Source organism: Pelodiscus sinensis, chromosome 22 (genome assembly GCF_052426305.1).
Source record: "Pelodiscus sinensis isolate ZL-2025 chromosome 22, ASM5242630v1, whole genome shotgun sequence".
NCBI lineage: Eukaryota > Metazoa > Chordata > Testudines > Trionychidae > Pelodiscus > Pelodiscus sinensis.
The window spans coordinates 7,559,448-7,585,140 of record NC_143073.1 but is presented as its reverse complement, the minus strand read 5'-3'; the positions used below and the strand labels follow the sequence as shown (position 1 = coordinate 7,585,140).

Below are 25,693 nucleotides of genomic sequence, written 5' to 3'. Positions count from 1 at the left end.
CGGGAGTCGAACCCAGACTAACACCCCGTCTCTCCTGGGGGCTGCTGGGACGGGCGGGGAGTGAGTGAGAGAACAGGTGGAAGGGACTCTCTGTCTGTGAACCCAGGGGGCTCGTCGGGGTGGGGCCGATGTCCCTGGGCAGGAGAGGGATGCCTGTTCCCCCCACTTTGCTCATGGCCAAAACTTTCCAGGCCTGGTCTGGAGGGGCCACGTCTGGACTCTATGGCCTACGGACTCTGTGTCAGCACCTGTCCCTATAGGCTACATCTACACCGCAGCGCTATTTCGGGAGACGGGCGGTACCCTGAAATCCCTATTCCGTGTCTTTTCAGTGCGCCCATTATTTCGAAAAATAGCAGGCTCACTATTCCGACATCCCGTAATCCTCATTCCGCGAGGAGTCAGGGTCGTTTCGGAATAAGTGCTGGGTAGACAGCGCCACATTTCGAAACAAGCTATTTCGAAATTAACTCGAAATAAGCTACGCAATGAGCATAACTCAAATTGCATAGCGTATTTTGAGCTTCAGGTGCAGTGTAGATGCTCCATTACTGTCTGTCTGTCCATCTTTCCCCATATACTCTATAACCATCCATCCCCATATACTGTCCGTCCATCCATCCATCCCCATATACGGTATAGCTGTCCATCCTTCCCCATACTGTCGTCCGTCCATCCGTCCGTCCATCCATCCATCCCCATATACGGTATAGCTGTCCATCCTTCCCCATACTGTCGTCCATCCATCCATCCATCCATCCATCCGTCCCAACCTTTTTTATTCAAGGGACCAGCAAACCCGTTCACAAACTTGCGGTGGACCGGCAACAGTTGTATATTTGCATATTCATTATGCAAATAACAAATATGTAAATAAACCATTTCCTGTTTGTCAAATACGTACTCCCACTCCCTCATACACTCCAACCCTGACCTCTGCGCCCCCCCTTATTATTTTATTCAGCCCCGGAGGCCAGAGCAGCCACCCACCGGACAGAGCAGATCCTGGCCCCCAGCCATGAAGCAGGTTCCATCACCCTCCTCCCCGCAGCAGGTCCCAACTCCCTTCAGCAGGCCTCAGCCTCCCCTGCCATGCAGCCATGGCAGGTCCCAGCCTCCCCCCGCCCCGCTGGAGCAGGACCCAGCCGCCCACCAAATGGCCACAGGTAGGCCCTGCCCCCAGCCACCGGAACAGGCCCTGTCCACTCACCATGCGGCCATGGCCTCATCCCCCTGCCAGCACCGCAGCCACTCTCCACACGCCAGCCGGGCCATGTAGTGACTGTCGGAGCTGGGACTGGGGCCAGGAACTGGGGCCACTGTGAGCCTGCCCCAGTAAAGACAGTCTCACCCCGGCTCTGGCTCCGGCCCTGACCACCGCCCCACTCGTCCTGCTGCTGCATGGTGAAGTGGGCGGGAGGGAATTCCCTTATAGGGAACCCCGGCAGGCAGGGCTAATTAAAAGCTTGGGGCATGGCCTGGCAATGTGCCACAGCCCGGCAAGCAGGGGGAACCTCTGCCCTCTACTGTATATCTGTCCATCCTTCCCCATATTGTCCGTCCGTCCATCCATCCATCCCTATATATTGTATATCTGTCCATCCTTCCCCATATTGTCTGTCCATCCATCCATCCCTATATATTATATATCTGTCCATCCTTCCCCATATTGTCTGTCCATCCATCCATCCCTATATATTGTATATCTGTCCATCCTTCCCCATATTTTCCATCCATCCATCCATACTATATATCTGTCCATCCTTCCCCATACTGTCTGTACATCCATCTATCCATCCATCCATCCATCCAACCAACCTTACACATTCTATGTGTCTATGTCCCTACTTGTCTACACTGCCAACCTTGTTGGCCATCCTATGGGTGATTTAAATTTCTCTGAGACAGAAATACACCCCACCTTTGAGAGAGGGCATTGGAAGCTCTCTGGGGAAAGGACCATCTCTTTGCTCTGCATTTCTACAGCACCTTTGTTAACAAAGATGTGGACAAGGGGGACCCAGTGACTATAGTGTACTTAGATTTCCAGAAAGCTTTAGACAAGGTCCCTCCCCAAAGGCTCTTAAGTAAAGTAAATTGTCATGGGATAAGAGGGAAGGTCCTTTCATGGATTGATAACTGGTTAAAAGACAGGAAGCAAAGGGTAGGAATAAATGGTCAGTTTTCAGAATGGAGAGCTGTAACTAGCAGTGTCCCCCAGGGGACTGATCCTATTTAACCTATTTATAAATGATCTGGAGAAAGGGGTAAACAGTGCGGTGGCAAAATGTGCAGATGATCCAAAACTGCTCAAGATTGTTAAGACCAAAGCAGACTGTGAAGAGCTTCAAAAAGATCTCACCAAACTAAGAACTCACAAAATGGCAAATAAAATTGAATGCTGATCAATGTAAAGTAATGCACACTGGAAAAAATAACCCCAACTAAACATACAATATGATGGGGGCTAATTTAGCTACAACTACTCCAGAGAGAGATCTGGGAGTCATTGTGGATAGTTCTCTGAAAACATCCACGCAGTGGGCAGCAGCCATCAAAAAAGCAAACAGAATGTTAGGAATCATTTAAAAAGTGATAAAGAATAAGACCGAGAATATCTTATTGCCTATATAAATCCATGGTACGCCCACATCTTGAATACTATGGTGGATGTGGTTGCCTCATCTCAAAAAAGATATACTGGCATTGGAAAAGGTTCAGGAAAGAGCAACAAAATGATTAAGAGTTTGGAACTGGTCCATTATGAAGAGAGATTAAAAAGACTCGGGCTTTTCAGCTTAGAAAAGAGGAGACTAAGAGGGGATATGATCAAGGTCTATAAAATCATGAGTGGTGTGGAGAAAGTGAATAAGGAAAAGTTATTTACTTGTTCCCATAACATAAGAACTAGGGGTCACCAAAATGAAATTAATAGGTCGCAGATTTAAAACGAACAAAATGTTTCTTCATGCAGCTCATAGTCAACCCATGGAACTCCTTGCCAGAGGATGTTGTGAAGACCAGGACTTGAACAGTGTTCAAAAAAGAACTAGATACATTCATGGAGGTTAGGTCCATGTATTAGCCAGGATGGGTAGGAATGGTGCCCCTGCCTCTGTTTGCCAGAAGCTGGAAATGGGTGACAGGAGAGGGATCACTTGATGATTCCCTGTTCTGTTCAATCCCTCTGGGGCACCTGGCATTGGCCACTACTGAAAGACAGGACACTGGGCTAGATGGACCCAGTCTGGCCGTTCTTATGTTCTTACCTTGCATCATGATGTCCTGAGCCATGATCGGCTGCTAGCCACTGCCACCGTATGGGTAATAAAATACTAATTTTAGTTCCCAGCTGGGCTGGGTCTCCCAAGCCCACAACATTCAAACGTGGGACTGCCAGGCCTCCAGTCCAGGGGCTCGTTCCATAGAAATTCCTTGGATGTTGAAAGAGGGACTTGCACACGCACCCCTCCGCAGCCCCATGACCTTCATCCCCCTCCATTTGATGTGTCACTTCAGAACAACCCTGGCCTGCCCCTGCCCTCACTCAAGGAGATGATCCAGATGGCGGGGGAGATCGCTGACGGCATGGCCTACCTCAATGCCAAGAAGTTTGTGCACCGGGACCTCGCCGCCCGCAACTGCATGGTGTCGGAGGACTTCACGGTGAAGATCGGAGGTGGGTAATAGACATCTCTGTCCTGGGCTGGCCTGGACCCCATCAGCCTCTGCTGTCCTCGGGCTCAGCCCCTTCCGGGATCAGCCCCTCACTTTATCACCTCCTCTGCATGTGGAGAGTCCATGGATATTTTGCTGGTCCCAAAGTCTTGGAGAGTTTGGGCCAAGTCCCAGGCTGAATCACCGGACTTCTTGGAAACAGGGCCTCCCTGAGTGTCGTGTGGTTCGATTTATTTTAGATCCAAGGGAAACCAGGACACTCCGGGGCTACTGAATCACTTTCTTATTTATCGCAAGCTTGAAGCAGTTAATACAGTGGTTTAGGTTTTCCAAGCCTTAAAAGCAATTTAAACCTTAAATACTATAAATTCTAAAGCAATTAATACAGCGCAAAGCAATGCAAAAGCAATTAGAAGAAGATCTACTATAATCAGGGCTTGACCAACGGCGGCGAAATCTACTCGCCAGCCCTGCACTGCGCATGCGCAAGTCTTGCATTGTGCACGCGTGCGCCGCCAGTGAACGGGGCGACCGGCCACGGGCGAGTAGAAACAGCAATTTGTTGAGCCCTGACCATAACACAATAATAAAGCCTAATTCACTTACACTTCACCCGTATGCTACCTACAGTGCCAGGCAGGAGGTTGTGGCTCCTTTTCTTCCCACGCAATGGAACACCGTGCACTCTATCGCCGGTGTGAAGGGCCTATTTACTTCTAGTTGCATCGAGTAGGATGTGTGGGTCATTCCTGTCCATTCCCTCCCACCGATTGTTCTTACTAAGCCCATTTTTAGAGCAAAGCAAGACATGGTCGTTCTAATAATAGTTACCAATAGGTTCCGTATTGTGTAGGACACGGCAAATGCCCAATGTCCCTATTTGGGGTATTTCCTGCTCAGGATGTTGCTGCTCTGTGTGCAGTTGAGAGTTTTATGACTGCATCTGTCATTTTTGCTGATCAGAAACAGAAGTACCCGGGCAAGGCTGCTTGTCCTGTGTTCTTGACAGGGTCTCATGTACCAGGCTTAATCTGCATTGTTATGCAAAAGAATTCCTTCCTCTCCGGAAAGATGTGCGCATTTGCACCAGCCTTGAGACCGGCCTTAAAGGCAGACAACATTGTTTATTGCCAAGGCAGGGTAGCGCAGGCTGCCCCACACTGAACAGAGTCCATCTCTGCTCCGGGCTACCTGCAGGAGGGGCTGAGCCCCACTGAAGATGGGGGTGAACACGGCACATTTCTGAATGCCAACTCCCCTGCTGTGTTTTCTTCTCTGCCTAGAAAGGCAGAACTTTTTCTGCTGCTTAGTGCACGAGACACGGAGCCTGAACTCCTGGTGTGGCCGCTGACAGGGCAAGCGATCTTGGGCAAGATGAACAATAGAGGAGGCTTTGTCGGGACATCACTCCCTGCCTCCTCGTGCCGCAAGAGGGGGAGGCTCTGTGGAGATGCCAGTGTTACTAGCAGAGAGCCAGGTCCTAGAGAATGACCCTTTTCTCCCCGTCTCCTTCTTCCCCAAAAGATTTTGGCATGACCAGAGACATCTACGAGACGGACTATTACCGGAAAGGTGGCAAGGGGCTGCTTCCCGTCCGCTGGATGTCCCCAGAAGCCCTGAAGGACGGGATCTTCAACACCCACTCCGACGTCTGGTAAGCCTCCAAGGCGTCAGGGCCGTGGTGACAGACCGGCTGGTCCAGGATCCTCCTCCCAACCCTGGGAAGACGAGATCCTCCCATATTGCACCTGGCCGGCACATCAATACTGGATGGAGCCTGGCAAAGGGAAATTCACGATGTGACGGAGGGCTGCGGTGTGGCGATTTCTCTGGGGGTGGCAGGATCGGCTGGGGCGGCCCCATCTCCATCGATATGCTGTGGCCTCGGGGGGAGGCAGGTGCCTGACCCAAGCTGCCTGTGTGTCCCGGCAGGTCGTTCGGGGTGGTGCTGTGGGAGATCGCCACGCTGGCCGAGCAGCCCTACCAGGGCATGTCCAACGAGCAGGTGCTGCGCTTTGTGATGGACAACGGCGTCCTGGAGAGGCCTGAGAACTGCCCGGACAAACTGTAAGTCGCTCCCATGGCCCGGAGTCAGGGAAGAGCCTGTCCATGGACCCAGGGCGGAGTCCCAAGGAAGGGGGGGCTGCCTCAGTTTCCCCTGCCCATCCTACCCTGGACTTGAAGCGTTAAGGACCAGATCCAGACATTGTTCCACTCTGCTTGGCTCGCACGCCGGCATCCAACTCATGTGGATGGGGCCTAGACCGTGACCTTCCCGGGGTCTGTAAGACCCAAAGCTGAGGAGAGCACAGTCCTGTAGGCCCCTTTGGTTTTCGCCTTGCACAGCGGCGAACGGGAGGCAGGCCTGGCCTACTGCCTAGCAGGACGGACTCTGCCGGCTCTGACTGGTCCCCAGCCGGCAGCCTCAAGAGAGGCCGAGGCTCTCGGGGAGACTCCCTTCCCCACAGTAGGTTTACAGGCAGGGTGGTGCCAGGGGCTGGGGTGCTAAGTCAGGAACCTGGCCCGAAGCAGGCAGAGGAAGGGCTGATCCCCCGTCCGACTGAAACCTGCCTCCCTCCTCTCCCCCCAGCCACGAGCTGATGAGCTGGTGCTGGCAGCAGAACCCCCGCCAGCGCCCCAGTTTCACCCAGCTGCTGGAGAGCATCAAGGACGACATGAACCCCAGCTTCCGCCGCCTCTCCTTCTTCTACAGCGCTGAGAACAAGCGCCGGGGCTCCTGCGAGCCCTCGGACGTGGAGACGGACCACCTCTTGGAGGGGGAGCCTCACTCCGCGCTGGCTGCCCTGCGCTTCCCCCTGGCCGCCAACGGCAGCTCCGGGCCTGCCGTCGCCCCACGGAAAGACCAGAGCTATGCCCGGAACTGCTGCCACTTGAACGGGGCGCCGGGCCTCTGAGAGCCGGGCAGCCCCAGCATCGATTGTACAGAAGAGCCGGTAGCGATTCTCCGTCCCGTAAGGGCCACGCCATGGACCGTCTGGTCCCGCCACTGGCCTCCCTGGAGGTCCGGATCCCCAGGGCCCCCAGCACTGACACCCCTTCCGCTTTCCGGGATTGGAGCTGATCCGTGTGCGCTGCTGGTTTTCATCCCTCCTGGTGGGGGAAGGGCCCCCGACCGCACCCTCTGCGTCCCTTCTGGCCCCCCCATCCGGAGTGCCGGGGCTTGGGGCAGACTTTGGTAGGGACGGGAGAGCTAGAAGCTGACGAATGGTTTGAGGAGATGGGGACTGGGCCTTTGAGCTGCGGCTGAGAGTCTAAGCGAGGGGGGAAACCTGGGACGCTCCGCGAGCCCAGAGCCCACGCTGTCGGCGACGGTTTTGGGGTGCGGGGTGACGGGTGCCTAGAACAGTCCGTGCTGTCGCTGACGGGCAAAGCCCCTGAGACAATCCATGGACTGAGACCGCTCACTGGCTGGAAAAAAAGTCCTGCTTCTTTGGGTCCGGACAGCGGAGGGCTGGGCGGTTCCTTGGACACCGGGGTCTCCTCCCTTCGCTGGGAAATGCCGGGGTCGAAGGCACTTGGGGATTTTTTCCCCCTCCTCCAGCCAAGGCACAGACAGATCCTTCGCTGGTCGGAGTCACCCCCCTGGACTCAACAGCTCAGAGCTCCATCGAGCTCAGCCACATTGTGACTTCCTCCCGCTGAGGATCCAACCTGCGGGAGGGTGGGGGGGTTGCTGCTGCTCGCCCCCACTGGGAGTGACGGCCTCCGGCTCGGAGCAGGTGATGGCTGCAGGCGGGTCTCACGGGGCAGGGCTCTTGGCCGCGTGGAGGGTGTGCAGACTGACACTGACGATGCTTCCAGCCCTGAGGACAGATGGACGGACACACACACACACACACACACACACACACACACACACACACACAGCCCACCCTGGCTGGTGTAACCAGGACACACACACATACACAAAGCCCAGCCTGGCTGGTGTAACCGGGACACACACACACACACACACACAAAGCCCAGCCTGGCTGGTGTAACCGGGACACACACACACACACACACACACACACACACACACACACACACACGAAGCCCAGCCTGGCTAGTGTAACCGGGACACACACACTCACACACCTCAGCCTGGCTAGTGTAACTGGGACACACACACACACAAAGCCCAGCCTGGCTAGTGTAACCGGGACACACACACACACACACACACCTCAGCCTGGCTAGTGTAACTGGGACACACACACACACAAAGCCCAGCCTGGCTAGTGTAACCGGGACACACACACACACACACACACACACACACACACACACACACAAAGCCCAGCCTGGCTGGTGTAACCGGGGGACACACACACACACACCCAAAGCCCAGCCTGGCTGGTGTAACCGGACACGGCTCCGTTGCCTTCAGGCCATTCCCCACCAGCTCCCCAGGGTGGCCTGTTTGCTGCTAAATCCCTCCTCCCTTGTTGCCAGGGGTGGAGAAGTTGCATCTTCTGGCTCTCAAGGATTCACGCTCCTTCTCCAGGCCAGGCCGAGACGGGTGCTGGAGGCGCTCCCGGCCCAGGGTCTCTGTAACCTGCCTTCAGGCCATGGGCACGGTAGTGTCTGCTGACTTCCCCCGGCAGGGATCTGCACGGCCGAGGTGTACCGTCCCTCTAGGCTGACTGGCCAGTGGCAGCCTCCTGGGGTAGTTATTTATTATCTGTTGTGAGTGATGCCTAATATCCCCAGACCCCCATGGCGCTAGGTGCTGTACAGACACACACCAGGCCACTCCCTGCCCTCAGGAGCGGACAATCTAAGGGCAATTTAGACAGCTAGCCGGGCACGTTTTTCCTTTCCACCCTGCTGAAGAGAGGAGTAAGATCTGCTGGGTGCATTCCTCTTGGAGGCTGGTGGTGCAGAGACTTTAAAGATGGGAAGGGAAAGGTCCGTGATTCGACCACCCAGGGCGAAGCAATTCCTCTTCCTCCTTGTCCAGTCCTGCTTTCTGGAAGTTCACCCCTCGCCATACCCTGCTCCTGGGAGCTTTGCCCGAGGCATGGAAGGACTAGCCCTGGAGTTTCAGATGTTCAAGTCCTTTGCTCCCCCAATCTGCCTCCCCCCACCTAACTTCTCTCACCAGCTGTTAGGTTTTCACCAACTATTTTCATGCACCTTGACATCTTTTTTTGTATCAAGGAGGTGCAAACTCAGCACCTTGACCTGGCTGCCTACCCAGCAGGGCCAGGTAACAGGGGCTCCATCTCCCTGGGGACATCCCTAAGGGTTTTGCATCAGATGCTGGCAGTGCCATTCCTGAGTCTCGACGCGAGAGTTGGGATTTCTCTTAAAGCTCCAGCTCCCGGAGTCATGTGATGCAGTGAGACTCTCGGGTTTAATGTTTTTAAAAAGGAAGCTTCTTGTCTCTGGATAATGTGGAGGAAACCTTAGAAACGTGCCCCCCAAAAGCTTGGAAAGCAACCAGCAAAGAAAAAGAACCCAGGGTTAATTTTTTTTTAAAAAATTCATGATCTTTAAACCAATCTCAGGATTTTTTTGAGCTTCACTCATGCTGTCTGGACACCTGGCGTCGGGGTGTTCTGCTACAGGGCTGGGAAGTCAGATACTCATTTTCCCAGGACAACTTCCTGGCCGAGAAGCAAGAGTTCTCCAGTCAGTGCATTTTGTGCTATGCTGTTCAGTAAGAGTGTTTAATGACAGAGCCTTCTTCCATCACAGACTCTGCTGACGTATAAACTCCATTCCCCCATAGCTTCCCACACCCCTCTCTTTCAGATCCCCAATGGGAGACACACACAGACCTGCCAGTGCAGGTTTACCGATTTTTACAAGTCCTACAAAGGTGAATTTCCACCTTTAGTTTCTTGGAGAAGGAAAAGGAAGAAAATGGAAAGTGTCAAAACTGGGCCGGGGTAAGTCGGCTGCAGGTGGAAAAGCCCCAGGTGAAGCTGGAGTGAAAACAGGATCAATCTGGTGCGGGTTTGAAGCTGAACATTTAGCTTCTATTTGTCCCTTATTCATCTCTTTTTGTGAATAAATCTCAAAGCTCTTTACAAAGGAGGCCAGGAACATCATCCCCACTGCACAGATGGGGGAAATTGAGGCACAGAGCAGAGCTGTAACTTGCCAAAGAGCCAGGAACCGAGCCCTGATCGCCTGTCCCCAGTTCGGTGCTCTGTCCACTAGGCCATGCTACCTTAAATGTTCAGCCTCTGGACCAAGTCATGTCCTCCGCTGCATGCTTGCAGACTCGGTGACTTCAGCGGGTGTGATTCACGACATGGTTTACGTGCTTTTTGTTGTAGCTGGTTTCTACAAGGGGCTTCCGGGAAGCCGGCCTCAGCAACCGCACAGAGAAGTACAAATAAATGAGGTGATGAAGCTCCGGGTTTTCTTTTAGCCAGAGCTTAGGTTAGCGAGTATCTGTATCGGTGGCATCTCTGCCTCTGCCGTTTAGCCAGCTCCCAGGGTGGCTCCAATGAAGATCCATTGGCAATGTTCTGTCAGAACTATACTGGGAGGGGAAAATCGGGTTTTGAACAAAACTGATTCGTTGTGGGTGGAAAATATAGTGGGGAAAAAGGAGTTGGCGCTTCTCATTAGCAACCGGGAATCTTGTTTTGGCAAAAATGGCCTGTCGAAAATGGCATTCCTTTTTGGTGGACATCCCCGCCCCCATCATCACCCCTCCCAGTTTCCAGCTAACTCTGGTCAGCATCCACTGGTGGAGGGAGTCACATTTGACAGGAATAGTTTTAGCCAACATTGGACATAAAGCCAGAGAAGTTCGAGGATTAAAGGCACGTGGCTCCATAGCTTGAGTGACAGGCTCTGTGGCAGGGACTCTCACAATCTGTGGGTGGGATCCAGGCAGGTGTGTAGCATATGCTGGATAGTGGATGACACAAGAAGCAGTAGTAGGCTGTTATCTTCTGCTTGAACTAGCCACTGACAGTGGAGGCAACACTAGTCCATGCAAGGAGTTTCCTTGGATTTTATTTTCAGAGCCTGGGGTCAAAGCTGGATTGGTTTGGTGGCTGGACTGATCATATGGCTGGCTCAGATGTGCCTGTTGGTGGGGCAAAGCCCTCTGTGCCAAGAATCCACAATCGAAATACGCAATGGGTTGGAGAACAACACAAAGGGTGTGTCTAGACTACAGGCTTTTTTTGAAAAAAAAAAAGTGGCCTTTTTTCAAAAAAAACTTCCCCTGCGTCTAGACCGCTGCTGCGTTCTTTTGAAAGTAAATCGAAAGAACGCGACAGTTTTTTTGACCGTAGAAAACCTCGTTTTACAAGGAAGAATGCCTTTTTTCAAAAGTGCTCTTTCGAAAAAAGGTGCTAGGTCGTGCAAACTGTGCTTTTTCGAAAGTACTGGTTGGAGTCTAGACGCTCTTTTTTGGAAGAGGCTTGTGACAGGCCAGGAGCATTGAGGACTAGGTTATTAGTACTGCAATGTTCACTGGGCTAAACCTCCGGCGTGTCATGCGCCACTCTAACAGCTGGGCTGCTAGAGAACAGTCTACTACTGCTGCCAGCAAGGTGCATCCTTCCTTTAGCTCAAGAGGTAGAAATCTGTGTGTGGGTACCCCAGGCAGATGAGCTGAAGCCCACGCAGGGTGTGGTGGGAGAACTGTGTTGGGCAGGGAGGACGTGGTGTTTCAGGGGGTAGGAGACCAGTAGAAGAGGCAGGCAGGGTAACCATGATGAGGAAGGAATTACAAAACTCCTCTGTAATTGTCGAGGGGGCCTGGCAACCCAGCCCAGGTGATGGAATGGGAGGAGGGGGTGACAAAGCCCCAGTAACAGGGTTGCCCCGGGCTCCTGCCAGCTGCAACAGTTCCCAGGCTGCTTTCATCTGCTGGGGGCAGGTCCCCCCTGGGAGCCTCTCTCGGAGCTGCGCTGAACTTGAGCAAACACAAGGGGAGGGAAAGGAAAATCTGGGGCCTGCTGCATGGGGCTGTACCACCCATGACTGCATTTCCCCTGCCCCAAACGCAGCACGGCATTACCGTGAATGTCAGTGAGCACATGGAAGCCCTAAATCATCCTAGCCCTCTACCCTCCCCCTCGGCGCCATCAACCCTGTCTAACAGCTGGGGAAACTGAGGCACACAGCCTGGGGAAACTGAGGCACACAGCCCGGGGAAACTGAGGCACGCAGCCAGGGAGCAGTGACTCATCCAGCAAAGCAGTGGCACCTCTGCTTATCCCAGAAAGCTTGCCCCTCCTATAGTCCCTCTTACCATGAGCCTCACCCCACCCAGGAGGGACCTATCCTAGGGGCTCAGTCTCACCCTGGCCCTCTCTGCTGATTGGCCAGTGGCCATGATGTAGACACAGGAACTAGGCTGAACTCGTGTCATGACCCTGCACAGCTGCCAGCTTGGCAGGGCCTGATTATTACTTCCTAGAACTGGCTCCAAACCAGCAGCCGACTGACCCCACGGTCCCTTTCCTCCGCAGATACTTGTCAGACCCATGATGCTGCCTGCAGCCTTGGGGCCAACTCATTAAACACCTTGTCTGACACCATTCGTCTGGCTGGCCTCCTTCCCACACTACCCACTGGACCTGCCAAGGCGGTTAATGAGTAAACCCCTTGTACCTTACGCAGCCAGGGCCTCCCAGGGCACTAGAGACAAGGTGAACACCTGGGCTTGGGGCCAGCCAGGTGCACTGGGCCAGGAGGGGGAGCTAAGCTTGTTGGGAGGGGGCAGTGTATTAAAGTAGCTGGTAAAGTTAACCCCTTGAAGTCAGCCAGGCTGAGAACCTTCCCTGAGCAAGGATCCCTTTTCATGTGTGGCCCATTCTCCAGTGCCCATCCCCAGAGAGACAGGGAGGATAAGGGATCTACTATTGCTACCATCTTAGGGAGGTCCCTGCTGGTGGCAGAGAGTGGCAATGGTGCTAGGCAGAAGCAGACTTGGACTACGTTTACACTGCACAGTTATTTCGGAATAAGCTATTCCGGAACAGTTATTCCAAAATAGCTTATTTTGAAATAGCATGTCTATACTGCAGGGAATCCTCAAAATGAGTCCAAGGCAGGCTTCCCTAATGTAGACATGCTATCTCGATTTAGAGCCCCAGGAGGAATAACTTAGAATGGCCCTGGTGAGGGGCTATTTTGAAATAGCAGAAGTGGAGCATCTACACATGCCTTATTTCAAAACAGCTATTTTGGAATAGGTGCTATTCTTTGTCGAATGAGGTTTACAGAAGTCAGAATAAGCCCGGAATGTCTGGCTACGTCTAGACTGGCATGATTTTCCGGAAATGCTTTTAAGTTTTCCATTAAAAGCATTTTTGGAAAAGCGCATCTAGATTGGCATGGATGCTTTTCCACAAAAGCACGTTTTGCGGAAAAGCATCCGTGGCCAATCTAGATGTGCTTTTGTGCAAAAAAGCCCCGATCGCCATTTTCGCGCCATGTTCTTGCGCAAGACGCCCTCTTTTACTACGCCGTACTGTACATGTCCTTGTGCAAGAGCAGGCGGGCAGTGTGGATGCTCTGCGGGTTCTTGCGTAAGAACAGCCAGACTTGCACAAGAAGCCTCGAGTGTAGACATAGCCGTAGATGGGATCATGAGTTTTTGAAGTGTACTGTGCCCACAAAAGCTCATGATCCCAGCTATATGTTTTGTGAGTCTTTAAAGTGTTATCAGACTATTTGTTGTTTTTTAAGTTTATCCTGTACTGACTACCCCCGAAGCTGTCTGACCAATGTCTCTTATGATGGAGCACCCACAATCTCCCTCAGCAATTTATTCCAGTGTTTAACCTCCCTGACAGGAAGTTTTTCCTGATGTCCAACTTCAATCTCCCTTGCTGCAGTTTAAGCCCATTGCTTCTTGTCCCATCCTCAGAGGTTAAGAAGAACCATTTTTCTCCCTCCTCCTTGTGACACCCTTTCAGGTCCTTGAAAGCTGCTCTCATGTCCCCTCTCAGTCTTCTCTTCTCCAGACTAAACAACTCCAATTCTTTCAGTCTTCCCTCGGGTCACGTTTTCCAGACGTTTCCCCTTGTGGCTGCTGCCTGCGCTGCACCCTCCGGTTTGGGAACCCAGGGCTGTTTGTATTTGCAGGGGGCGAGTGAGATACAAGGGGGGAATATTCCGGCTTAGAGCCCCTGTCGGCCTTGGACTCCTCCCCCTCCTAAAGTGTCCAGCCCCTGGGCCACCACACTCAGCCTCTTGCCAGCCTTTATTGTCCAGGGAGGAAGGAAAATGGAACCCAGGAAATATCCCTGGAACGGGGGGAACTTGGGCGCCACCCCGCAGAGCTCTGGGCCATGGCGGAGGCGCTCTGCCAGCCGGCAGCAGTAGTAGGCTGGTAGCGTGGTATCGCCTCGCCCGCAGGGGGCGCCCTAGCGCACTCGGCTACTGGGTGACGGTAGCAGGGAGGGAGATTAGGGAGACGTGTCCCGGCCGCCTCCAGCCCCAGCGAGCAGAGGAGCAGGCTGGGCGCCTCCTGAGGGCCCGGCGGGGCGGAGTTGGTTCTGGGCTCCTGTGCCAAGCAGGTAACAGCGAGCGGCCGGTCCCCTGGTGTTGGGCGCAGGGTCGGGCGGCCAGGCGCTGCGGGGCAAACCCGCATCCCCTGCTCCGGGATCAGGCTGGGCATTGACAAGGACAAAGGCTACACAGCCCCGGACACCCCCAGCCCTCCCCCTCCTGCCCCGGCCGCTTGCAGCTCCCGTGCCCCATTGCCCCGCCCCCGAAATGCAGCCCGCTCTGGGGTGGGGCGTGGCAGCTGTCTGGCAGCCGTGCGCTGGCGGCTTAGCATAGGAAGGCTGCCTCCCGCCGAAAAGGCGCTTTCCCACCCTGATGTGGGGAGGGGGGGGTTCTGGGTCTCGGGGGGCAAAGCCGAAAAGAAAGGCGGCTGTGGAAAGAAAGGCGAGCCCCCTGGCCAGGGCCCGGGGCGCAGCCAAATCTGCCCCGGCAGGGAAGGAGTTAGCTGGAGGCGAGCACTCAGTTACCCATGGGCACACCTGGGGGGGGGGGTGCGCCCAGCAGAGGTGAGGGAGGCCGGCGGGTGGGGGGGTCTCTGTTGGCTTCGGGGGCTGCCCCCTGTGCGCTGGGGACGGGCGCTGTGTCCAGGGGCGTAGCTAAAGCACCGCGTCTTCTCCCAGGAAGGCTCTGACCCGGGGCTGGGTTGAGGCTGCCCCGGCCTCTGGGGAGTTTCGCCCGTAGGGTGGAGGCGCTTTGGCTGGGTGGTAGGGGGGTGGGCAGAGTGACCTGGCGGAGACGGGCCCCACGTGGCTGCAAGGGGGGGACGTTATTGGAGTCTCCCCCTCCCAGTCTAGCGGCGCCCCGGGAAGGGCCGCTCCCAGGGCACCGGCCGCGAGGTGCCGCAGCCGGAGGGGGGCTGGGAGAGAGCGGCCAGGCTTGGGACAGGAGCCAAATTCCTGGTCGTGTGGGGGTGGGGACTCGCTTGGGTCTGGATAATTCCGCCAGGGAGTCCCGGACACGGGCCCAGCCCTGCCCCGTGCCCCCTGGGACACAGCGCGCCCGACACCTGCAGCGCCAACGGGAGAGGGCAGGGTGGTTTGTTAACTCTGAACCCTAATGGGATTTCCCCCATACAGGTAAGCGCCGGGAGCTGTCTCATGCGGATCGGCTTGGCACAGGCATGACCACTGGGTGAGGGTGGGAGGAGCCTGGGGTGGGTGGGTGGAACATCTGGCAGAGAGAGAAAATAATCGTGGCAATAGATCAGGCTAGGAATAGGGCCCTGGTGTCCTGCCTCCGGGGCCCTTTCTCCAAACCCCGAGCCACCTTTCCCTGGCCGCAAGGCAGGAATCCTGGCTGGCCCAGATTGTCACCATTAGAGTCTGAAAAGGCTGCGCTCTTCCTCCATAACAGTGCCCTGAACGGCAGGGGGAGAGCCAGGCAGCCCTCGGCGCCGTGTCTAACCCCTCGATTTTTCCTCCTACCCCTTCCACGTCTCTGCTCTTCCCAGCCAGCACCTGCCACCTCCGATTGACACTCCCGGACCCCACGGGAGACTGTTCAGCTAGGCGTAGGGTGGCGCCTCATCCCACTGCCCTCGGGTGACAGACGCTCTCCAGCCCCACCCACACCTCCCAGGCGGCTCCCCACCACTCCCCCGTTGGGGCCTCCTACCACCTGCGCGGGGCGGGGGCAGAAGCAGCCATGCTGGGCAACTACGGGGCAGGGGACCCCATAGACAGGGATGCCCGAGTCAGTCTAAGCTGGCGCTGCCCTGCCTTGGAAGAGGCTTAAAACTCCGCCCTACCTCCCCCGGCGGCAGTCCTGGATCACTTCCGACGTGGGGGTCAGAGGGGCTATGAACGATCTTTGAACACTGGGGGGGATACATGGGGGAACCCTCAAAGCCAGACACGGTTTGAGGAAGAAAACGCCCGGTTTGTGTGGGCTAACCGCCTTAACTCTGCCCCCCGCAGACTCCTTGAGGTAGCTCACACTCACCTCGAGGGAAGCCGCATTGGACGGAGTCCTCCGACAGTGTGAGGGGAGGCGGTGCTGCCTAGTGGCCAGAGCAGCGGGCTGGGAGCGGGGAGACGGTGCGCTTTCGCCCCAGAGCTCCGTGCCTCAGTTTCCCCAGCCGTAAAACGTACCGGGACGGTTCCCACCGCCCTTCCTCAAGCCCTCGGAGATTCCCCCCCCCCCCCCCGACGAAACGTGCCGCGGCTGGTTATTAACAGCCGCGATTTCCCGTAATTCTCCAGCAGCGTGGGAGGGTTTCGTCACAGGCTCCCGGCGGGCCTTTCCCACTCGCCCGCTTCCAGCCAGGCAGAGAGAGGCTCTGGAAGAGACACCCCCGGGAGTCGCTTCTCTCCAATGCAGCCACCTCTGGCGTGCAGCCGAGAGATGCCGGCGGGGGGGGGGGGGGGTGCGGAGATCAGATCCTTGGCGAAGGCGGGTTCAGGCCGGAAGGCCCCTCCTGAGCAGTCAACTCCCCCCCCCCCCCCAGAGGCTCGGGTCCTTAATGACCGAGGGATTGCGGGGGGGGGGGGGGGAGGGAGGAGGAAGAACTCGGGGCGGAATTCGCAGGAACATTTTTTCCAGCGAGGGGGGCTGGGGCACGGCCCAGCTAGTGTGAAATGGGAGGGGGCGGGGAGCTTGGGGGGGGGGGGGAAGGAGGGTGCTATTGTGTTAGCAGGTTGTATATGTGATGGGGTGTGGAGTGTGGCCCCTGAGCGGTGTGGGGAGGCTGTGTGCGTGAATGTGTGTGATCGGAGGGGTGCGATGCAGTGTGAGCGGGAAGAGTTGTGGAGTGTGCCGGGAGGGAGGGAGGTGTGTGTGTGTGTGTGGGTGTGATGTGTGTGTGTGTGTGTGTGTGTGTGATGTTAGGTGTACGATGCAGTGTGTGTATGTGAGTGAGAAGGGAGGTGTGCGATGCCGTGTATGTGTGTGTGTGTGTGTGTGTAGGGAGGTGTGCGATGCCGTGTGTGTGTGTGTGTGTGTGTGTGTGTGTGTAGGGAGGTGTGCGATGCCGTGTGTGTGTGTGTGTGTGTGTGTGTAGGGAGGTGTGTGATGCAGTGTGTGTGTGTGTGTGTGTGTGTGTGTGTGTGTGTGTGCAGGGAGGTGTGCGATGCCGTGTGTGTGTGTGTGTGTGTGTGTGTGTGTGAAGGGAGGTGTGCGATGCAGTGTGTGTGAAGGGAGGTGTGCGATGCAGTGTGTGTGTGTGTGTGTGTGAAGGGAGGTGTGCGATGCTGTGTGTGTGTGTGTGAAGGGAGGTGTGCGATGCTGTGTGTGTGTGTGTGAAGGGAGGTGTGCGATGCTGTGTGTGCGGGGAGGGAGGTGTGTGCGCTCCTGCGCGTGTTACGGGAGTTGTGGCGAGCTGTGCGGGGCGCGGGTGTGTTGGCGCCGGGCAGCGCCCCCTACCGAGCCGCTCTCCCTGCAGCCTGCTCTGGGCCTGGGCCCCGGGGTGTCGCTGCTCTCCAGGGGCTGAGGTGCCGCCAGCTGGGGCTTGTGTGTCCCGGGAGCCAGGCGCAGCCCCAGGAGGGCAGGCGGGGCTGGGGGGGGGGGGGGGAGTCCTGCCCCCCGCCCCCGCCAGTGGGCGGCTCCGGGACTTCCAGGGAACTTGACTCAGAGTCCGCTCCGGCGCCGGAGGCACCAGGTTCCTGGACTCGATGACCCCTCCGGGTCCCTTCCAGTCCCACGGTTCTATGACATCCCGCCCGGCCCCGCGGCTGCCGCTCCCCGCGCTGCGCTCCCAGGCCAGGTGCTCTGCTGACCCGGCCCCAGCTCCCCCTCCCTCCGACCCCAGCCCCCTCCCCCGCCAGTCCAGCCCCCTCCCAGCCCCCTCCTCCGACCCCAGCCCCCTCCCCCGCCAGTCCAGCCCCCTCCCAGCCCCCCCTCTGACCCCAGCCCCCTCCCAACCCACCTCCCTCCGACCCCAGCCCCCTCCCCCGCCAGGCCAGCCCCCCTCCCTCCGACCCCAGCCCCCTCCCCCGCCAGGCCAGCCCCCTCCCAGCCCCCCCCTCCGACCCCAGCCCCCTCTCCCGCCAGTCCAGCCCCCTCCCAACCCCCCTCCCCCGCCCCAGCCCCCTCCCCCGCCAGTCCAGCCCCCTCCCAGCCCCCTCCTCCGACCCCAGCCCCCTCTCCCGCCAGTCCAGCCCCCTCCCAACCCCCTCCCTCCGACCCCAGCCCCCTCCCCGCCAGTCCAGCCCCCTCCCAGCCCCCTCCCCGCCCCAGCCCCCTCCCCCGCCAGTCCAGCCCCCTCCCAGCCCCCTCCTCCGACCCCAGCCCCCTCCCCCGCCAGCCCTGCCAGTGCCCCTCACTCCAGACCCGCAGCCCCTTTCTACCCCCGCCGTGGCTGCCCTGCCCGCTTGCACAGCGGGCTCCTCGCCGATCCCGTCTCTTCTCCATCCGCCCCGCGCTCCCTGGGCAGCCCCAGCGCCCGGCTCCTGGGGGCGTGGAGGTGCGGGGGGGGGGGGGCAGCCGCAGGCCCCGCCCAGCCCCTCCTGCCTTTAAACCGGGCGCCTCCTGCACACCCGCGCCCAGCCGGTGCAGCGGAGGTCGGGGAGCGGCAGGCGCTGGGCTAGGGCTGGGCAGCGCCATGCCCCGGGCCCGCAGGATGCCCCCGGCTCCCGCCGGCTGCCCCGCTTGGCTGCTGCTGGCCTGGCTGCTCCGGGTGCCGGGCTGGGCAGCGGCCGGACCCTGCCCCGCTGCCTGCAGGTGCTACGGGACCGCCTCGCTGCACTGCCTGGAGCCCAACCGCGTCCGCGGGCTCGGCCAGCTGCTGGGCGCCGAGAACTTCACCGACGTGTGAGTGGGGCGGGGAGGGGGCGACGCCAGCGCCCCCAGGGACCGTGCCATGGAGGGAGATGCCAATGCACTCCAGGGATCCGGGGGGGGGGACGTTGCCAGCGCGCCCCAAGAGCCATGGGGGGGGGGGGAATACCCGCGTGCCCCCAGGAACTGTGACAAGGAGGGGGTGATGCCAGTGCGCTCCCAGGGACCATGTGGGGGAAGATACCCGTGTGCCCCCAGGGACCGTGCCATGGAGGGAGATGCCAATGCACTCCAGGGATCCGGGGGGGGGGGGCGTTGCCAGCGCGCCCCAAGAGCCATGGGGGGGGGGAAGCAAAGCCAGTGCGCCCCCAGGGACCTTGTGGGGGGGGATACCTGCGTGCCCCCAGTGACCGGGATGGGGAGGGGTCAATGCCAGTGCGCCCCCAGGGACCTTGTGGGGGGGATACCTGCGTGCCCCCAGTGACCGGGATGGGGAGGGGTCAATGCCAGTGTGCCCCCAGGGACCTTGTGGGGGGAAGATGCCTGCGTGCCCCCAGGGACCGTGACAAGGAGGGAGATGCCAGTGCGCCCCCAGGGACCGTGCCATGGAGGGAGGTGCCAATGCACTCCAGGGACTCTGGGTGGGGGGGCGAGATGCCAGAGCATCCCCAGGGACCAGTGAGGAGGGAGATGCCAGCGCGTTCCCAAGGACCGGGGAGGGGGCAGAGATGCCCGTTTGCCTCCAGTGTATGTCCGGGGGGGCATTACAAACAGGAGGCATAAGGCTGTTGGGGAGTGTGGATTGGGGAGGGGCGGGGTTGGGGTGCAGGAGTTCCGGGGGGGGGGAGCAGGGAGGCAGAGGTATGCCTCTAGAGAGGGGAAATGGGGCATTATGTGGGGGAAGCTCAGAGATGTGAAGGGTGCAGATTGGCGGCTGTAAGTGGGTGCGAAGGGCTTTGAACTGGCCTGTCCCATGCCTTGTGGCAGGCTGGGTGCCAGGGGATGGACGGGCGACAGCCCCTGGGAGGAGAGTGTCAGCTGGGCAAGGTGACCCTGTGTGCCACCTATGCCTGCCCCGGCTGGGATCAGAGTGGGCTGGGGAGACCCAGAGTGGGTCAGGGAACCACTCCCCTTCTGAGATCCCCTGGTAGCACCCAGCCCTTCCCCAGCTGGATCAGGGCAGAGATGGGTTTAGAACTGCCCCTGCGCATGGGTTTGGGGGGCACTGGAAGGGGGATGGGGAAGCCAGCAGTGCTCTGGGTGGGTCGGGACAGTGCCCTGGCTCGGTGGGTGTGGCAAAGGGGGGTGCTGTTAGCTCTACCCAGAGGCCTGGTGAGATGGGGTCCAGCCTCGGCTCCAGGGGCTCTCTGTAGGGGTGGGGTGGGGGGCAGGAGCTCCGCATGGGCTTTGCATTGAGCTCTCCCTGCCCAGCTTGGGAGCAGCAGGGGTCTGAGCACTGGGGGCTTGCATGACCCCTCCCCACGCCCATTTCCCTCCAGGTGGACTCATGGAGCAGCTGTTCTCCAGGGGAAATGAGTTGGCTGCAGGAGGGAGCAGGGTCTGGTGGGTCGGAGCAGGGGGCTGGGAACCAGGACTCCTGGTTTTATTTCCAGGCAGCTACAGGCGGGGCGGGAGGGGGGGGGGCAGTGGGGCTTATTCAGATCCGGGAGCTGGGACCCCTGGAGGGAGGAAAGTGGGGGCGGGGGAGGACGACGCTGGGCTGTGCACAGGTTTGGGGGAGGGGGGAACTGGCCCAGAACTGGAGGAAATTGAGCAGAGACCCAGTCCCTACGCAGTGGCCAGCTCAGTCCCCGTTCTCGCCAGCACCCCCTATTCGATCCCACTCACCCCACTTTCTCTAGGGCCCCTCCATCTGCCCCCCTTGGCTGGGCAGCTGCCCCAGTCATTCCCTGGCTGATGCTGTAGCCTGCATGATTTGCTTTCCCCCTATCCTGTGCAGGCCGGGGGCTGTGCTCCTGGGAGGGCTCCCTCCCCCCGCCCCGGTCCTGCGTGAGCAGGAGGCATCAGTGCTGTGCCCCAGGGAGTAAATGGGTCTCGCTCCATGGGAGTTGATGGGGCAGGTCCCCAGCTGTGTCCGGATGGGGATCCACCGGCAGAGGGATTCCCCCTTAGTGCCAATCAGCCTGGTGCACTGAGCAGCACGGTCAGACCTCCCCTTGAAGGGCGTTGGCTGCAGGGCTGGCGGGCAGCAATGTGTCTACATTAGCCTCTGGCACCTGCAGGCTTAGGTGGCTCTGCCGAGGCTGCTCTCAGTTTGCCCTGAGCGGGATGGGACAGGGCAGGAGGCAGGGTTCCCTTCTGCAAAAAGCCCGCGACCAGGCCTCCAAAGAACCGACTGGTGGTGGCCACGTGGCCTTGCAGAAGGTCTTGCCCCTCCCCTGCCTCAGTGTCCCAGTCTGTGCACTGGGAAGGACGTGACCCTAGCCTGGGGCGGTAGGGGGAATGTTTATGGCATGAATGGGTTAACGTCTGCATTGGGTGCAGGTGGGCTGTGGGTCAGTGGGTGGCTGTGGGTCAGTGGGTGCCTCCCTCCCCAGGGAGTTGGACAGAGACCTGCCAAACTCCCTGCGGCCGGGGGGTGCTGGGCCACAAGTGTGTTGCATGGAGAACAGGGGTGTTAATGTCCAGTTTGCTGGCCCAGCTGAGGATCAGGCCTGAAATTCACCCTGTTTGGTCACGTCCAGGGGCGTTCGGCCAGCGCGTCCCTTTCCTCCCCGGCGGCTTCAGCATCCCAGCTCACCCTGACCTTTGCCCCCAGACAGCTGTGGCTCCTGTATGTCTCTGTGGCTTGTCCAATCCCGCCACAGGGGCGTGTGTCAGCACAGCCACGGGGGCAGGGGCGGGTGTTGGGTGGGTCTGTTTGCTCAGAGCACCAATGCCATGTGCCCCTGTGTGGCTGGGGATGGCTTGGCTTGGGGGCCTGTGTGGGGGGGGGGAGAGTGTGTGGGGGGATTGAGCCTCCTAGTTTGTAGGGCACTGTTTAGTTTGCAGCAGCTGACTCTCTGGGCTCAGTCTGTTGCATTTCCATTCAAGCCGGGCTATACGTTTTTTCCGGAGTTGCCTTGTGCCACCGGTGGGGGGGGGGGGTCAGTTTCCTTGGGGAATCCTGCCTGCAAATCCATGCCCACACATCCCCCCTGGGTCTGGCTTCTCCTACAAGGGTCCATGTGGGTCAGCCAGTGTCCTCCTGCTTAGTACAGGCCTCCCCCAGCTGTTCCTGCTCCCAGCCCATTTGTGGGGAACCCCGCAGCTCCCCAGCCCTCCTAGGGGCCCTTGTGCTGTGGTTCCCCCTGGCTCTGATCCTTGATGTGCCCTGGTCCCCAAATCACATAAACGCCTACTTTGATTTCAGCCCCTTCCTCCCCGGGAAGAAGCCCAGTGGAAATCAAGCAGCCTCTTCCCATGCCGACAGCTATACGTGGAACTGCGCAGAGGCGAAAGTGACCAGCTGCTGGGGTGGGCAACAGGGCCAAGCAGCAGGAGTGAGGGGAGGGAACAAAAGGCTCCGGGGGGGGGGGCACGTCCTTCATTAACCCTCCTTTCGCGGGCGCAATCCTTGCCAGGGTGTGTGTTTGTGTGACTGAGCTTGTTGGGGCCGATCCATAACCGTGACTCAGGCAGGTAAGGGCTGCAGGATTCCCCCCTTCCTTGCGCCACGACTTCGTGAGTCCCATGGAGTTCGGTGACACTCAACGGATTTCTCCGTTTTGCGTGGAATAAACCAGGGGAGATTTATGCGGATTAACGTCGTGGTGGTGTGAAAGTGCCCTGCCGGCAGCAGTGAACGTAACTTACAATTTCTTATCGGCACTGTCCTACGGCATCCTGAGTCCCTGCCCGCTCTTTCAGTAGCTCCCTGCTGGCTTTTGCTGCAGCTCAGCCAGCTCTTGCGGGAGCCCTGCATCGGGGCACACCTGCTCCCTTTCACCTCTGCCTACACCTCTGCCTACAGGGATTGGGGTTCATTGCACCGGGCACAGCACAAACCTAGGGCAGAAAGACAGTCCCTGCTCCCCAAACCAGTTCCTTCTTGGGAGCTGGAGGAGCGGAGTGAAAGGAATCAGTTAATTCTCCTCTTAAACAGCTTAAACGTCCCTTTGCAAATGTCCCCTTCCCACCCGAGAAAAATCAAAGCGCCAGGAAGGATTACAGCACACTGAATTGCTCATCGCTCAACCCCAGTTCACAGGAAAGTGCCAAGCTGGATATGTCTACACTGCAGAGTTTTTCCGAAAAAACTTCAATTACGTCCACACTGCAATTGCATCCTTTTGGGAAAAAAAATCGAAAGAACAGAGGGGTTTTTCCAACACTGGTAAACTTCTTTCGACGATGAAGAAGCCTTTTTCCGAAAGAGCTCTTTTGGAAAAAGGCGTGTGTGGACGGGGAAGAGGGAGGTCTTTCGAAAGACGAGGAAAGAGGAAAAAGCACAGGTGCCCCGGTGGCTGCTCCGTCCATAGTAATCACAGCTGACGTGCGAGAGAGCGTCTATTTAATGTGGATGCTATCTGTCGAAAAAGCAGATCGCTTTTTTGATGCACTTTGGCAGTGTGGATGCGTTTCGTCCAGAAGTTTTTTTTCCGAAAGCTTCTTCCGAAAGAAGCCTGCAGCCTAGACATAGCTGTTGTCTCAGTTCAAAACAGATCTGTTTTCCTCCTCTCTTCAGGTCCCCTTTTTAAAACATACTGCTTCTGGATGGTTTTTTGTGTCATGGGTCGTTTTCCCCTTCATTCCCTTCTCCCCCGAGCAAAGGGAAGGGAGGGGGGGAAACATGGATGGTGGAGGGGAAAAGAAAAACCAGGTGGAGGGGCAAGATGACATGGGGGAATATGGAGCATTGGTTGGAGAAGCCGGGTGTTTTGAACACCGGTTGAGAGAAGATTGAGTTAGGAGCATGCGGATCATGCGTGATATTGGGATGAGGGGTAGAAAGGCTTTTAAATTTTGGCCACTGGGCCATGTTCAGAAGAGACTTTGGTCCTTGTAGGTGTCATTTATCGGTCAGAAACCAATTCCGATACTAATGACGGCTTGTTATGGCAGCAATGCTAGAGGTACCTGTGTACGTGATTTGAGATCCTAGGCCCCATGTTTAGATCCGGATCCTCATAAGTATGTCTTTGCACATGCAAGAGAACAGTGGTTTTCAACCCATGGCCCATGGCCGATCAGCGCGCAGCTGCGGCCCATGGGACATCCCACATAACGCACCAACCCACAATGGGAAATGGGTGGAGAACCACGGAGTTATGCCGCCCATGGGAAGGACGGTTTCTCGTAACTGCGCAAAGCAGAAAGCAAACTCTTCTGGAAAGCATCGTCGTTTCCAACCATCGGCGTGCGCAGCACATTTCAGTAGGGGGTGCACCCAAAGAATTTTTTTTAAATGTACTTTGACCCCCCCCATTAGCCACACCTCTGACCCCTGTTAACCACGCCCCTGGCCCCCATTAGCCACGCCTCTGGGGGTAACCCTCTCTGGGCAAGAGGGGCACATGACCAAAAGTAAAAAATGTTATGTGACCCCCACCCCCAAGGACTTTTCCCACCTCCTCCTACCAATAGGGATTAGTTTGGCCCCCCTCAATCCCGCCCCCCCCCATGCAACTATCCTGCGATTGCATTAACCCAATGTGCGTGACATTAATGTGGGGGTGGAGAGGCTGGGGGGAAATGTTCTTTCTAAGAGTTTCCTCCCATGAGCAGAATGAATTTTGTGTTGTGTACCGGTACTGAATTCATGTGGCTTGTTTGGATGTGCCATTGTGGCACCCAAGTTATTAATAAATATCTACCTTTCCCCTCTGCTGCCATGTCTCCTCCCCTTGCTCCATCAGCTCCCCTGGTGCCTGCTGCCCCCCAACCCCTCACCCTCCTCTGCTGTCCTGACTCCTGCCTTTCTCACTGTCCTCAGCCTTTCTGAGACCTGCCCCCCCCACCAGCCCTTCTCTCCCCCCTGTGCCCACTCCTCCAGTAGCCCCACTCTGATCATGTGAGCTACCCCTCCTCATCCCCTCGTCTAACACCTCCCTCGCCTCTCTCCTCTGGTGCTGGTCCCTCCCCTGCAGGTGTCTGCCCTTCTGCTTCACCCCAGAATCCCCTTAACCCTGCACCCTCCTGGTGCCTCCCCCTTCCCTCACTGCCCCTGCCCCTGCCCCCTTTGCCCTTTCTTCCCTGATGCCCACCCTCACTGCGCTCTGCCCCCATTGCCCTCATGCCCCTGTGCCCTCACACATGACTTGCTCCAACCCCACCTTCCTCATACCTACCCCTTCTGTCAAGCCTTCTCCCAGCACCTCCCCCTCCAGTCCCCAATGCCCTTCCCCTCTCCTCTTCCAGCATCACTCTGTCCCTCTCCCACTGACACCTCCCCTCCTGCCCTTTCCCTCATTGTCTCCACTTCCCCCCTAGCATTTGTGTCTCCTCCACCCTGTCCCTATGGTGCCTTCCCCTTTCTTCCCCCCTCCCGTCCCCCAAGCTGCAGGACCAGGTGCCGCGCGGTGCTGCCGGGACAGGCGGGGGCGTCCCTGGGGCGCCGTGCGGTGCTGTAGGCCGGGCCCCGGGCCGCAAAACTGGCTCAGGCCACCGTCTGTAGTCGGGCCCCAGCTGCTTTTGGAGCTGGGCCGCTGGGTTTTAAAGTTCCCAGCGTTTCCTCTCTCACCTGTTGCGCGGCGCTTGAGGACGCCGCGCGTGCGCTCGCTCTGCCCCACCGTGCCCAGTAGAGGGCTGCGGGGAATTTAACGCGAGGGGCTGTGGTGCTCCGTCACAAATGCCCCTCTTCCTCCGG

At 57.9% G+C, this 25,693-nt stretch overlaps 2 protein-coding genes across 3 annotated transcripts in view; both read left to right on the top strand.

Moving 5' to 3' along the window:
* INSRR (insulin receptor related receptor) overlaps positions 1-7,456 on the top strand; it is a 55,389-nt gene extending 47,933 nt beyond the window's left edge. The window contains exons 19-22 of the mRNA XM_075908289.2: positions 3,520-3,679; positions 5,203-5,332; positions 5,611-5,745; positions 6,269-7,456. Of these exons, the coding sequence (XP_075764404.2) occupies positions 3,520-3,679; positions 5,203-5,332; positions 5,611-5,745; positions 6,269-6,593 (750 nt within the window). The 3' untranslated portion in view covers positions 6,594-7,456. The remainder of the gene's footprint in view (positions 1-3,519; positions 3,680-5,202; positions 5,333-5,610; positions 5,746-6,268) is intronic.
* Positions 7,457-18,575: 11,119 nt separating this feature from the next.
* NTRK1 (neurotrophic receptor tyrosine kinase 1) overlaps positions 18,576-25,693 on the top strand; it is a 40,966-nt gene continuing 33,848 nt past the window's right edge. Inside the window, exon 1 of one of the 2 annotated variants that reach the window (XM_075907124.2) lies at positions 18,576-18,918. In XM_075907124.2, the coding sequence (XP_075763239.2) occupies positions 18,710-18,918 (209 nt within the window). In that variant the 5' untranslated portion in view covers positions 18,576-18,709. The remainder of the gene's footprint in view (positions 18,919-25,693) is intronic. The other variant, XM_075907125.2, reaches the window with a different exon arrangement.